Raw genomic sequence first — 15095 nt, 5'->3', positions numbered from 1 at the left:
CCCAGGATCTTTCTGGGCCCAGACATCCCATGGGAGGGAGTCCTCTAGGTTCTTGAGAAACTTTGCTGTGTAATCTGGCCTCTCAGGACTGCCCGTCCCTGGGTTTGTGACCTAGAAAAGATTCATTCACTTATTTAAGTCCGTTTTTCATTAAGGGTAAGTATGTTTATCAGTGAGATTTGGAAGACATTATTATTTCCAAACAGGCAACAAAGAGGTGAATTTCAGAAAAGAGTATTATATTCCTGTTACATTCCACATGTTAAGGATACTCATTTCACTCTTTTTTCGCCTGAATGTGTTTGGTAAGTTTCTGAGGTGTGTTCCTTACTTTTGGATGCTTTCAAATGAAATTCCAGGCCTTAGACCTGCCTGACCAAAAGTGTTCAACTGTGATTTCTTGTCATGGACATCATGTCACCCAGGACCAGAAACACAATTTGCTAGCCCAAAATATGTGTTGGCATAAGGGCTATTTTGAGCTGATGATTATTAAAAAGCAGCAGACACAGGAAAAGCTCTGAAAGTCTACTGGAAGTTACCCTTTTGTAAGAGAAATCCACATTTATAAGAGAAACGTCCCTTTGTAAGGGTGCCTCCCTCTGTGTTCCAGGAAGGGCAGGATGACTCTAAATCTCTAGAAACTCTTACCAGTGGAGAAGGCAAGGAGTTAAATCTGCGGGACAGCTTGCCCCTTGTTCACTGTGCTTTTCCTGCTGACCTCCCGTCGCTAACCCCATCTTAACAGCAGGACGTTAGAGCTCTTTGTCACAGGAGGCGGCCAGCCAGGAGCCTGTGGGGAAGAGAAAGTTTTGATCTGCCAGTCAGACCTCACCCTGCCAGGTCTTTTCATCCCAGCCGGCCCTCCCTGCTCCCTTAAGCCTCAGCCCATGCTCTGGATGAGGGAGACGGAGTTGAGAGCCTGTCCTCCTGTCTCCTTGCCAATCGATGTCACAGTCAACTGTTTCTTCTTTCAAAGACTGGTGTGCCGTGGTCTCAGCTTCTGTGCGCCTCAGGTGGCGAGCCCTCGCTCAGTTAGGGTAATAATTAACTGACTTTTTTCTAAAAGGAATAGGTATTTGGGGTTTTCCAGTTAAAATAGTAAAAGTGTCCTATAATTTTCTTTCCTATTTTCCACAGAAATGCTGGGTTTAAGTGATTTTGCTGGATTATTCAAACAGTGGGTTTGTGTCATTGAAAATACCATGAAGTTCCAGAGCATCTCCAGTGGGGAGCAGAGGTCCCCAGTCAGACCCAAGCTAAGGCCCCCCTGGGCCTGCAAAGAGGCCTTGAAGGCCCAGTTGTCCTTCCTGGGGAGCCTCCCCCTGCAGGTGTCCTACTGCTCACACCCTCATTGAAGGTGCCTTTATCCTGAGAGAAGCTGCAGAGCCCTGGAAAGCTGGGGGTGCACGTGCTCATGGGGTCGGGAGTGACACCCTGTCTGAGGTTGTGGTTGTGGTTCCTTAGGCCTGGACATTTTAGACGTTGTTTGAGTTTTACACCCACACTGTAGGTGCACTGAGAGTGTAATCTGTGCACAGTGAGGAAGTCTGTGAAGATCAGCTGTTCCGTCCTGTGGACAAAGGGTTCATGAATTTGGAGTTCGTGTGGGTCAGAAGCTTAGACTGAATCCGGCTGAGAGTTTCCTCACTTGTGAGAGTGGGATCCTGGGGGAGGCAGTGCTTCCATGCTCACAGGAGAGGGAGCGTGTGTGGGGCTCCCAGAGCTCATCCCTGGGGCTGCTCAGGGGTCCCCACCCTCCTTCACCAGGGACTGACCCTTTCCAGGGGTTACGTCTCAATCCGGAGTGTTTAGACCCTAAATTTAGGAGTATAGTCAACTTTCTGAGAGCAGTCATCCATTCTGAACTCTAGGTAAACAGGCTTCCTCTGTGACCTGATTCCAGTATTTGTGTTTCTATTCTTGGATTCCTTTATCCATTGAAGATTGCAGCCCTTTGATTGTAGATTTCATTAGCAGTTTTGGTTTTAAAATATATGTTGATTGAGTGGTATTATATGAGTAAGGCAAGAAAATCGTTGAACCAAATAGAATATTTTGTTCCATTTAGACAAGAGAACCTCAAGATGTGAGATGGGTGTATTTAAGTTCTCAGTGGCATTTTCTTATTTTAGATCAGTTTTTGTGTGTCTATGTCCCTAGAAAAATTTGACATTTGAAAGTCTATATTATTCCTAAGGCAAATGAATTCCTATTTAAATGGATGTGGGGAAACACACTTGAATTTGTTTTCATTGATTTGAGGAAACAGGTCAAAGCTTATTAAATCGTTGGAATTCCTAGTTTATCCCAGGGGTTAATTGCAAACCCCTTATGTGTTATAATATGCTACTCCTTCCTGAAACTATCCCCAGTGTGACATATAGTGGAGGGACATTCTATAAGGCTCCTTTTCCTCTCTGTTAGAAAAGGATTTCTAAATTTTTATTGTCTGCAGTTTTATATCCATTCATGTTAAAGCAGTAAATCTTGCTGTGGTTTCCTATGTAGAAATGTTATAATTAAATTAATTTTTAAAAGCAAAAGTTAATTAAAATCAATCAACCACTGGGAAATATGTCTATATGTTTGTCTCCTTACTTTAAATAAATGCATGAGAGGATTAAAAAATTCCTAAGACAGGAAACTAACTCCAGAAGACTCCCTGCCTGCGGTCCTGCCCCACTCCTCTGCTCTGACTCCAGCCTCCCTACGTGACCAGTTTTGCTCACTGCTTCACCATCCTGTTAGTGTTTCTTTATGTAAAAACAAGCCAGTGTGGATGCCTATTATTCTTACCTGTCTGTTCTTGTAATGAGTGGCCAGGATCCACGTTTTATTTCTGAAAACTTAAGCCTCACCCTCTCTTTTCCTCTCCGCCTTCTCTGGACAGGCTGATGAGAAAGCCTGGAGGCTGCTGCACTGTGGGATGTTTGCTGGGCAGCTCCTCCTGGGCGCTGTGCTGCCCTGTGTTGCACTGTTGACCCACCAAGCCTGGGTTCTATGGACAGAGGAGTCCAATTTGGCAGTTTCAGTTCCTTTGGTAGCCGGAGTCTGGGACTGGGGCCCTCCTTAATGTGGTCCTGAGTTATGGCTTCATGGAAACTGTGTGTTTAGGCTGAAGGTGAGACTGAGGCTGAGGGTGCCTACCTGTTTTGGGGAGTCTGGGGTTATGAGGATGTTTGTACCCTGTGAATGAGCTGAGCCCGTCAGATGGTCACTGGTTAAAGAGCAGTTTTTTCAGAGAGAAAGAGACAGGAAAAAACAGCCAGTAGGTGTTGAGATTACGGAAGGCTCACCAGGACCCCTAAGTCACTCTGCTGCTGCTGCCACCGCTGCATCTCTTGCAACAAAGACCCTGATCCTCTGGGTTGTAGTGGACCACACTTAGTCTGAGTTTGGACCAATAAAGGCATTCGTTCAAACCCGACTTAAGCCTGGGTCCCTTAAACTCTATAAAGCAACCAGTTGTCATGGAGGCCAAGTCTGACCCTGATGGCAGTGATGTGAGGCTCTCTGGAGGAGGCCCTTAAGTTGTCCATAGGCTTCTCATGAAGAAACTACCCCACGTCCCACGCTGTATGCCATTAGAGCTGCTGTTGTCACCAGGTACTGAGATCTCTTGAAAATACAGGCTCTCACAAACACTGAGCTATTGTGTCTTTGCCATGGAAACAGCCTCCCCACAACTCAGCCTGGCTACTGACACCGATTTGTGATACGATGGAGCCTAACCTTTTCCTCTATCTTAATGACCTGCAGGACGGGCATGGCATTTCCTTCCTTGGTTCATTGATAGATTCCAGTGTGATGGAGGAGGTCACCCCTCTCCCAGACAAATTGGTTTCTTGCATAATATGTTAATTGGGATTAACTTAATGCACAGCACTGGGGAGTGCACAGACTTTAAGGATGACAGTATACTCTCATGTATCATAGAGCTCAGTGGAGAGTTGCTACTCTTCATGCCTTAATTGGGACATCCCTGAGGAAGGACCAACCCAAGTTCCACCATATGTAACCAAATATCAGGCAGTCATTTTACTACTAGCAAAAAAATGGTCTCATCTGCATATGTTCACAAACTCTTGGGTGATTGTCTAAGAGATGCCCCTTTGTGGTAAAGGAACTCTGGGAATCTCCTGACTCAGAGATAATAAAAAGAGAAATCAGCATAACCCTTGTCTGTACATTGCTAGGTCTCCAATACAAGGACCCACCAGGACACTCATCATCCCCCTTGGAGTTCTGCCACTACCAATAGTGACCGTGGCACTTCTCAGAGGAGACAGTGCTGTGCTCTCCAACAAGGCATTCGATGGAAGTTTCCCCTCCCTTATGGGTCTCAGGCTCATAGTCGCCATACTGGCTTATTGAAATCAGTTGAATGAGAGATGTGCTGTTTCAGTCATCAGGGGTGTAATCCATTTCTCTTCATCTTGTTTTAGAAAGACTTCATTGGTTTAAATTTTTTATTTCATTTTATTGAGGTTCTAATAGTTTATGACATTGTGAAATTTCAGTTGTACATTATTGTCAGTCACCATATGAATGTGCCCCTTTACCCTTTTCACCCACCACCAACCTCTTCCCCTCTGGTAACCACTGAACTGTTCAAACAAAACAGTCCGTGTCTTAGTTTATCTTCCAGATGTGAGTGAAATCATATGGTAATTGTCTTTCTCTGGCGTAATTCACTTAACATAATACCCTCAAAGTCCATCCGTGTTGTTGCCAATGGGATGATTTTTTTATTATTATTATGACTGAGTAGTATTCCGTTCCATACATATACCACATCTTCTTTATACATTCATCATTGGACGGGCACTTGGGTTACTTCTCTGTCTTGGCTATTGTGAATAGTGCTGGAATAAATGTTGGCAGTGCGTAAGTTTTTGAATTATTGATTTCAAAGTCTTTGGATAAATACCCAGTACTGGGATAGGTGGGTCATATGGTATTTCAATTTTTAATTGTTTGATAAATCTCCATACTGTTTTCCATAGAAGCTGCACCACTTTGCATTCTCACCAGGAGTTTATGAGGTTTCTCCTTTCTCCATATCCTCTCCAGAATTTCTTTTTTGTCTTGGTGATTTTAGCCGTTCTGACAGGTGTAAGGTCATATCTTAGTGTAGTTTGGATTTGCATTTCCCTGGTTAATGAGGTTGAACATCTTTTCATGTGCCTGCTGGCCATCTGTATATCTTCTTTGGAAAAATGTCTGTTCATATCCTCTGCTCATTTTTGGATTGGGTTGTTTTTTGCAGTTCAGTTGTGTGATGACTTTGTATATTACGGAGATTAACACTTGTTGGATATATGATTTACATTTCTATATTCTGTCCTCCAGATTGCTAATTCTGTCATATGTAATATCAGCTCTATTATTCAGGGACTCCAGATTTTTCTCTCATTCATTATGTTTTTCATCTCCAACATTTGTGACTGGTTTTTCCTTATAGTTTCAATGTCTTTTGTGAAGATTCCTGATTTCCTTCAACTGAGTTTCCTTGAAACTTGAGATTTTTTGTGATATTTTGAATTCCCTATCATTTAGATTGTATATTTCTGTGCCTTCAGAATTGATTTCTGGGTGCTTGTCCTTTTCCTTCTGGTCTGGACTATTAATATATTTCTTCACACTATTTGCTGGGGTGAATTTGTGCCTTTGCATAGTGATAGTATTTGGCCACAGATTCCACCTGCCACCACTGGGGTATCAGGAGCTGTGTATTCTGAGCCTACCATGATCTCTGTGCCTGTCCTTTGGAATCTGTGCTAACAGGGCCCATCTGCAGTTGCCTGCTTGCAGCTGCTGCTTTTCTGATGTTTGCTCAGGTGCGATGGGCACTTTCCTTCACATGAATGATCCCTGATGCTTGCTTTGCCCTCATTATTTGCCCTTCTGGGGTGCTGGCTTGATTAAGACAACCCCACAATAGCTTCGCCTATTCTCTTGGAGCTCTCCCACAGCCCGTGAGGGAACTTGAAGAGTGAAGGTGTTCCCACAGAGGGCCACTCCTCCCCACTCTTCTCTGAGCCATGCACAGTCCTGCACCCTAGGTCACTGCTGGGGAGGGAAAGGAGATCCTCTTCCCTCCTTCCTGGAGGTCCAGCACCTCCACCTTCAGACATACGGCTGCATGGGTCTCTCACATGTCTTTTGTGTGATTGTCCTTTGGTTTATGAATATCCTTTTCATGTGTCTTCGTGGGGAGAGTCTAAGGGAACAGCTCACTCCACCATGATGCTGACATCACTCGTAAGACTTCAGGGTTTTTTAGAGCAGGTTGTGGTTTACAGAAAAATTGGTTGGAAGTTAGTTCCCCCAAACCCATCTCTCTCCATCCACACAGTTTGCACACCTTTTCACATTTTGTAGTACTGTGATACATTTATTACAATTTCCAAGCCCATATAGATAGATTATAATGCACAGTATATATTGCTATTCACCCTTTGTGTTATACAATGTGTGGGTTTGGCAAATGTGTAATGACGTGGACCCATCATTTCTGTATCATGGAGTGTAGTTTCGCTTCCCTAAAACTCCTCTGTGCTCCACCTATTGACTCATCCCTCCCTCCAACCTCCAAATCCTTCACAAGTAAAGATCTTTCTACTCGCTCATACTTTTGTCTTTTTCAAAATGTCATGTACTTGGAATCATACACTACATAGCCTTGTCACATTGGCTTCTTTTCCTTAGCAACAGAGTTTTCAAGTTCCTCCATGTGTTTTCATGGCTTGATATGTGATTTCTTTCTATCCCTGAACAGTATTTCATTATGTGAATACACCAGTGATTGTTTTTCTCTACTAGAGTCTTGAAGGACATCTCATTTAAAATAACTCTCGCCAATTATGAATAAAGTGCCTGTAATTATTCACGTGTAGGTTTTGTGTGAACATAAGTTTTCCATTCATTTGGAAAAATCCGAAGGATTGTGATTTCTGGATCTTGCTCTGTGTACTAACAGTGTATTTTGTTTTGAAGGAAATTTCCTGTCTCCCATTAGGTGTCCCAAATTCCACTTCCACCAGCAATGAATGAGGGTTACCTGTAGCTTCACATCTTCACCAGTGTTTGGTGTTCTGAGTTTTAGCTTTTTAATGTTTTTAATGATACCTTGTTGTATTTGCAATTTACTAATGACATTTGACGTGCAGCGTATTTTCATATTGCTTATTTCCCATCTATATGTCTTTTCCAGTGACCTCTCTGTTCAGATCTTCTGCCCATTTTTTCATTGAGTTGTTTGTCTCCTGACTTGAGTTTTTACAGTTTGGATGTTCCAGATACCAGTCATTTATCTCAAAGGGTTTTACAGAACTTTTCTCTTACTCTGTGAATCGTGTTTTTGTTTTCTTAACAGTCTCATTCTCAGAGCAGGAGTTTTTCACTTTAATGAAGTAAAGTGTTTGTTTTTTTCTTTTGTGGACCTTGCCTTTTGGTTTTGTCTCTAAAGATTCATCTCTGAACACAAGGGCATCTTCATTTTCTCCTATGTTATCTTCTTATAGAAGTTTATTGTTTTGGCATTTACAATTAGATATGTGTTTTGACTTAATTCTTCTGAAAGATGTAAGGCTGATGTCTCCATTCATTGTGTCTGTGTGTTTTTATCATTTCCTCCACTACTAAAAGACTTTCTCTTTCGTTTGACTTGCCTTTCCGTTGTGAAAATCACTTGACTATATTTGTGTGGGTGTACGTGTAGAGGAATTGACTCATATCCTCCACCCTTGCTATACTCTTTTATTAATTCCTGGAATTATTTTTGTTGTTATGAATTCTCTCAGATGTTTCACAGAGACAATTGTGTCATATGGAACAAATCTTGTAAATTTAGCTATGTGTTTTGTGAGGACGTTTTTCTTTAAGGAGGGCAATGTGCCCTCTATCACTAGTTTATCACAAATGGATGCTGTATTTTATCAAGTCCTTTTTCATTTTCGTTTTCCCCTCATTTCCTTTCTGATATTAGTAATCTCCGTCTTCCATCTTTCCTTTATTTTCTTCACCAAAGGTTCATCACTTATTAGTCTTGTCAAAGAAACATTTTTTTGTTTTAATTTTCTCCATTGGTTTCCCACAATGTTATTGCTTTCTTTTCCAATTTTTATTATGTCCCTTATTGTCCTACTTTGGGTTTAAGTTGGTTTTCTTTTATTGTTTCCCAAGGTAGATGCTTATATTATTGATTATAGATCTTTGGTTTTCCAATGTATGTATTTCATGGCATAAACTTCCCTCTAGGCACTGCTTTTGTTGCATCCAAGAACCTTTGGTATGTTGTGTTTTTATTTCATTTAGTTCAAAATAATTGTTTTGTTGTCACAGGACTTTTTTTTTTCATCTTGTTTACTATTTAGAAGAGTGTTGTTGAATCTCCAATACTTGGAACTTTTCCAACTATTCTGTTGTTACTGACTTCTGGATGAATGACAATGTGTTGTGAGAGCATATTTTATTTGATTTCTGTTCTTTCAAATTTAAGGAATGCCTTATGTCCTAGAATGTGGTTTGTCTTAGTGAATTTTCCAAGTGAACTTGAGAATAATGTGCTTTGCTGTCATTTATTTCACTTGTCCATAAGCCTCTCATTACCAAATACATCATTGTTAATATTATTTTAAACAAAGTGTCATCTGTTATATTAATTATAAGTAATATAAAAATATGTTTTATCTTCATTTTTCTAATCATTTACCTTTATCATTTACCTTCTTTCTGGTTGCTTCTGAACACTTTAAAAGTAGGTGTACTCATGACAAATTTCCTCAATTTTTGTCTCAGAATGTCCTTATTTTCTTTTTTTTATGAAGGATTATTTTCCTTGACAGAATTCTAGGAGAGTTTTTTTTTTATTTTTAAAATGTGAAATATTTCACTCTATTCTGTTCTTTCTTGCCTGGTTCTTGAAGAAAAGTCCAATTTAATTCAGATCCTTGTTTCTTGATACCTGAGCTGTGTTTCTTCTCTGGCATTTTTCAATACACTCTATCTTTGTCTCTGCTTTGAATGTGACACCCTGGGGTGTGCACTTTTGTAATTAATCATGTTTAGTGTTCTTGATATGGACCCTGATATCGGGTTTCCCTACATTGAACCCAGCATGTATGGGGTTAAAACCAAAACACTCTTTCCCTGCTTACTCCCGGGCTTCCTGGCTCCAGAATCCACTATCCTCCATGGAGACAGACACCGCGAAGGACAAGCACCTGGATTCATTTATCTCCTCCCCACAAGGAGCTACAGGCTGGTGGGAAAGCTGCTGAGCAGCAAGGTCACGGGCTCCCTCCTCTCTGCAAGTGTCTCAAGGCCGAAGACAGGGTGGTGGGAAAGCTCTGACCAGCAAGGCCATGTGCTCCCCCTCCCCTACCTAAAACCTCAAATAGAAAGCCTTTCTTTTAGCTTTTTGGCAAGTTTTGGATTTCAGCATTAGCGGCCCTTTGTCCTTGCTCAGCACTGTGCAATAATAAAATTCCTACTTTCTTCCACTATACCTGGTGTCAGAGATTGGCTTGCTGTACTGTGGGTGAATGAACTCACTTGAGGTTTGATATCATTCTCTGAGCTTCCTGGATGTACAGTGTGCTGGCTATCATTAACTTTAGGATATTTTGGTGATTATTACTTCACTTGTTTCTTCTGTTTCTCTCTGTCTTCCTTTTCCTTCAGCTATTCCCAACATATCTTTTTAAAGCTTTTGTTAGAGGGTGGTCCTAGGCTTCATGGATATTGTGTTCTTTTTAGTTCTTGTCTTTGCATTAGACTCTGGTGAAATAGATTTTCTGTTTAGCACCGGCCTTGATAACTGCAGAATCTCTGGGGCTTATTTCAAAATGCCATCTTTTTTCTCTTCTTCTAAATTATGGAGACACTGGCTTACCATATGACCTCATGGATCTAAGAAGAGTTTTTCTTTTCAAGCTTGTTCTTTTTCTTCTTTTTCTGTCAAGAATAACAACTTCTAAGTTCTTTAAATACAGGATCAGAAGTTTGCAGGGCATCATCTAGAGTATCTGGTCCAGAAAACCATCCTCTTAAAGGTGCAGAATGGAGATTTTAGCTTTGCTTTTGAAGAAAAGCACTGTTAGGTCCTTCACATATTTTATAGTGATGGGCAAATTTACCATCAGGCCATTGTGAACTCGTTGCATTTTGAAGTTTTTAACCTCCCTCTCAAGACGAGCAAGACCTAGGGTACACTCTTAATGTTTGACCTGGAAGAGTTCTTATGGCACATTATTATCTCATTGTGTGTTGTAAAAATCGGTGGGGAGTAGCCTTGAGACCCATAAGTATAGGGATTTTATGGTCTAAGTTGTCATGCCTTCTTCCTTATGTCTGAGCTCTAAGTTCCAAATAAATTTTTAGCCCCATCAAATCATATATAGAAAGGAAGAGTCTATGATAAACATTACACAAATTAAAAGCAATGCTGCTTCACAAGAATATTTACATTCAGCCACCTGCATCTGCTTACTTGTAATGATGGCCTGGATGGTAGCACAATGCGACTCCTTGGCTTTGTTAAAAGTTTGATTACTGCCAGCTCCTGGACTCTGTTTGGTGATGGGACTGGACACAGGAGCTTCCAGTTCTTCACTATGTTTTTATCCATTGAAACTTCATACAGATTTGACCCTCTGCCTCATGGAGTGCTGTAACTGGTGGGTAATAAGAAAAGATGAAACAATTTTTCTCACAAGGAACCATCACTCTTAAAAGGATAACATTTGTTTCATTTGCATAGTATTTCTCTAATAGCTGAACATGCTCTGGACTCTGTAAACAGAGAATAATGCAGTGTTATCACATTAAAATGTGTAAATAATTTCCATGTGTTCATGATGCTGTTAAATTGACAGTGTGTGTATAGAAAAAGTGAGTTTTTGATGACCATAGATTTAATGTTTAGAGATAACAGAATAAAATGTAACCTTCCTACAAATGAAATATAGGTCCTCAGTGTTGTTACGCATATGCATCCTACTCTGACCATATATGCGATGTTTTAGGACTCAGTGGCCATTGAGGATGTGGCTGTGAACTTCACCCCAGAGGAGTGGGCTTTACTGGATCCTTCACAGAAGAAACTCTACAGAGATGTGATGGAGGAAACCTTCAGGAACCTGGCCTCAGTGGGTAAGAATGAGGGCATTCCTTCACATCATCAAGGAGGGAACAAGTGTATCTTGCCCATCAACGTGGTTCCAAGATGTAGAATGTGGAAACAGGAGATGTTGTGTAACAACTAGAAATGGGTCCTAGCTTATCATATACTTAGAATATAAAAATTTTTCTATAATTTCTAATATTTGGAATAAATTTTCTGGGTCTGCATTTCAGGAACAACATGGGACGATCGTGATATTAAAGATCAGTACCAACACGAAGAGAGGAAGCCAAGGTGAGTCACACAATAGAAAACAGTGTCTTGTGAGAATTCTGGTATTTTATGAAAATTTTTTACAAAACAAATCAAATAATCCTTGCTTCAAATTTAGCTATTCTCAGAACATTTTCACAAAATATACTCTCTGAAATGTGATGTAGAGGTTCAGTTTTTGCAAAACAGTTCACTTGGAAATGTATTAACAAATCCTATATTTCAATATAATTGTTTAGATAATGACAAAGGTGAAGTTCTCTGGCAGTACATTTAATTTCTGAGCATTCAGAAAAGGCAGAAAACCCAGACTTTTCCTATAAGCCATAATAAATGTAAAAAGTATAAAGGCATTCATGAAGAAATCATTAAAAATATGCTTCTCGGGGCCAGCCCCATGGCCGAGTGTTTAAGTTCACACGCTCCACTGCAGGTGGCCCAGTGTTCGTCGGTTTGAATCCTGGGTGTGGACATGGCATTGCTTGTCGAGCCACGCTGAGGCGGCATCCTACATACCACAACTAGAGGGACCCACAACTAAGAATATACAACTATGTGCTGGGGGGCTTTGGGGAGAAAAAGGAAAAAAATAAAAACTTAAAAAAAAAAAATTATGCTTCTCTTTTTTTTTACAGGAATCCTGTGGTGGTGAGATTCTGTGAAAGTGAAGATGGTAACCAATGTGGAGAAAACTTCCGATGTGTTCCAAACCTCAATCTGAACAAGAAAACTACAGGAGCTAAACCATGGGAATGCAGCGCATGTGGAAGAGTCTTCATGCATCATTCATCCCTTTATAGGCACGTTAAATATCACCCTGATCACAGACCACGTGACTATCAAAACCATAGAGAGAAGCCATATAAATGTAAGGAATGTGGGAAAGTCTTCAGATTTCCAAGTTTTCTTCAAATACACGAAAGAACTCACACTGGAGATAAACCCTATGAATGTAAAAAATGCAGTAAAGCATTCACTTATTCCTCTTCTCTTCAAATACATGAAAGGGGTCACACTGGAGAGAAACCCTATGAATGTAAAGAATGCAGTAAAACCTTCAGTTGTAATAGTTCTCTTCAAAAACATGAGAGAATCCATACTGGAAAGAAACCGTTTGAATGTAAAATATGTGGTAAAGCCTTCAGGTTTCCCAGTAACGTTCAAGCACATGAAAGAACTCATACTGGAGAGAAACCTTATGAATGTAAAATATGTGGTAAAGCCTTCAGTTTACCCCAAAGTTTTAAAATACATCAAAGAATTCATACTGGAGAGAAACCCTATGAATGTAAAGAATGCAATAAAACCTTCCGTTGTAATAGTTCTCTTCAAAAACATGAGAGAATTCATACTAGAGAGAAACCTTATGAATGTAAAAAATGCAGTAAAGCATTCATTTCTCTCAGTTTACTTCAAGAACATAAAAGAATTCATACTGGGGAGAAACCATATGAATGTAAAACGTGCAGTAAAGCCTTCACTTCTTCCAGCTCTCTTCAGATACATGAAAGAATTCACACTGGAGAGAAATCCTATGAATGTAAAGAATGCAGTAAAGCCTTCGGTTCTAATAGTTCTCTTCAAAAACATGAAAGAACTCACACTGGAGAGAAACCTCATGAATGTAAAAAATGCAGTAAAGCCTTCACTTCTTCCAGTTCTCTTCGAGTCCACGAAAGAACTCATACTGGAGAGAAGCCTTATGAATGTAAAAAATGCAGTAAAGCATTCACTTGTTCCAGTTCTCTTCGAGTACATGAAAGAATTCACACTGGAGAGAAACCCTATGAATGTAAAGGCTGTGGGAAAGCATTCAGTTCTTCTGGTTCTCTTCAGAAACATGGGAGAACTCATACTGGAGAGAAACCCTATGAGTGTAAATTATGTGGTAAAGCCTTCCGTTTTCCCAGTAACATTCAAGCGCATGAAAGAACTCATACTGGAGAGAAACCCTATGAATGTAAAGAATGTGGGAAAGCATTCACTTCTTCCAGTTCACTTCAGAAACATGAAAGAATTCATAATAGATAGAAACCATTTCAGTGTAAAAACGTAGTCAAGTGTTTAGTTTTCTCAGTTCACTTCCACTACATGAAAGTCGTCACACTGGAGAGAAATCCTGTGAATGTCAGTAAAATGAGAAAGCCTTTAATTCTCTTGAAAGTTTTCAAGGATATGCGACAATGCACACTAGAGGAAAATCCGTGTAAATGGAAGCAATACGGGAAAGACCTTTGTCATCCCAGTTCTTCCTGAAGACGTGAAAGGACTCACTTGATAAAAACCTCTTGAATGTAAACACCATGGGAAAGACTTCAATTGGCCTACATCCTTCCATGTGAAACTCCCACCAAAAAGAAATGTAAGTCATATGAGAAAGCTTCATGGAAATGAATTTTATCTAGTGTTCTGGAAAACTTTCAGCATGAAAAGTTGTAATGATATTGTTTACCAAGCCTCTTTCTTAAGTGCAACATTGGATTGTGGATTTCTATTAATAACTTTCACAAATAATTATTGAGGTGAAATAATACTCTAAGTCACCCTTCAATACTGCATAAACACTAATAGGTGGTGCTTTTTTCATAAATCAGTGAATATTTTCTGTAATTGTTTTAGTTCTTCTATGTTAAGAGGCCATTGAAAAGTGACAGTTTCTAGTCCTTGGGGTTTCTTTACTGACTGTATGTTGCAGTTCCAGGATATTCCTAATGTGTTGTACATATTCCACATTTCTTAGAGAAAGCTCCTTTTCTGAGGTGGTGGGTATAGGAGCCTGCGTGCATTTTCTATTCTCCTGAACTGTTGGGATAAATTTTTATGTGTGGCAAGATAATCAAAGTAGATACTTTCCCGTGAATTCTTATTTTCCTATTTGGGCCTTTGCTCTTTGTCTTCACTGGTATTTGGTGAATAGACTTTGAATTAAGTAGAGTCTTGTGATAGAGCAGCAAAATCTAGAGCTGGACCTATCACCCCAAACTGCATTATGTCAGTGAGGGTAAATTTATGTACTGTGTCTTTAAGAATCCATTGCCTTTAAGGTTCCATGTTGGGATTAACCTAGAGCCTGCGATTTGGAAGTTCAGAAGCAAACAAGGCATTAGGCAGATTTTGGAGCCACCATGCAAGGAGAGAGCGAGTTACGTAGGAGCTTCAAGGACACTGTCTCCCAGCGATTATCTGTATTCTTTGCCCTTCTACTCAAGAATCTTGAAAACCATCCACAATTGTTTCATTTCCATTTCCTTATAGGTATATTTTCTGCTGATGTTTGCAGAAATTTCACATCAAAGACACATAAGAGTTAGGATTTTTCTGTGAGGCCTGTTGTCCCCATCAGGAAACTAATTCAGACTTTTCTGGTGAGGACTCTAATTCCCCTCTTCTATAAATGGTATCTGAATAACGTCCAATGTGTGTAGGAAACACTTAGCTGTTAATTGTGGCAGTGAGCACGTTTTCCTGATTCACCACCACAACTACAATGGGGCATAAAAAGAAGGTCCTGGGACGTTGTTTGCTGCTCTGTGCAGCGGCTGCCTTGACCCACTTCTTCCATGAGAACAATCCCCTTCTCATGTCAGGGAGACTGTGTGTTTCCTGTTACTTGTAGCTGAATGTATTCCCTTTATTTGTTTTGAATAATGTTTGTATGTCATTAAAACTGTGCATTTCCTTGAGAAATCAA

General features: G+C 40.2%; 1 protein-coding gene and 1 long non-coding RNA gene across 2 annotated transcripts in view; one reads left to right on the top strand and one right to left on the bottom strand.

The window, feature by feature from the left end:
- LOC100056232 (zinc finger protein 709) overlaps window positions 1-15095 on the top strand; it is a 41208-nt gene extending 26113 nt beyond the window's left edge. Inside the window, exons 2-4 of the mRNA XM_014741695.3 lie at window positions 11034-11160; window positions 11365-11425; window positions 12040-15095. Coding sequence (XP_014597181.3) covers window positions 11034-11160; window positions 11365-11425; window positions 12040-13435 — 1584 coding nt within the window. The 3' untranslated portion in view covers window positions 13436-15095. The remainder of the gene's footprint in view (window positions 1-11033; window positions 11161-11364; window positions 11426-12039) is intronic.
- Window positions 228-10682, bottom strand: LOC138925153 (uncharacterized). The gene is made up of 2 exons (XR_011440975.1): window positions 10499-10682; window positions 228-793 (listed from the first exon to the last, which is right to left on the bottom strand). It is a non-coding gene; the product is annotated as an uncharacterized lncRNA (long non-coding RNA).

The sequence above is a fragment of the Equus caballus genome, chromosome 7 (genome assembly GCF_041296265.1).
Source record: "Equus caballus isolate H_3958 breed thoroughbred chromosome 7, TB-T2T, whole genome shotgun sequence".
NCBI classification, from domain to species: domain Eukaryota; kingdom Metazoa; phylum Chordata; class Mammalia; order Perissodactyla; family Equidae; genus Equus; species Equus caballus.
Note: the sequence above shows the minus strand (reverse complement) of the source record. Positions and strands in the feature narration are given on the sequence as shown.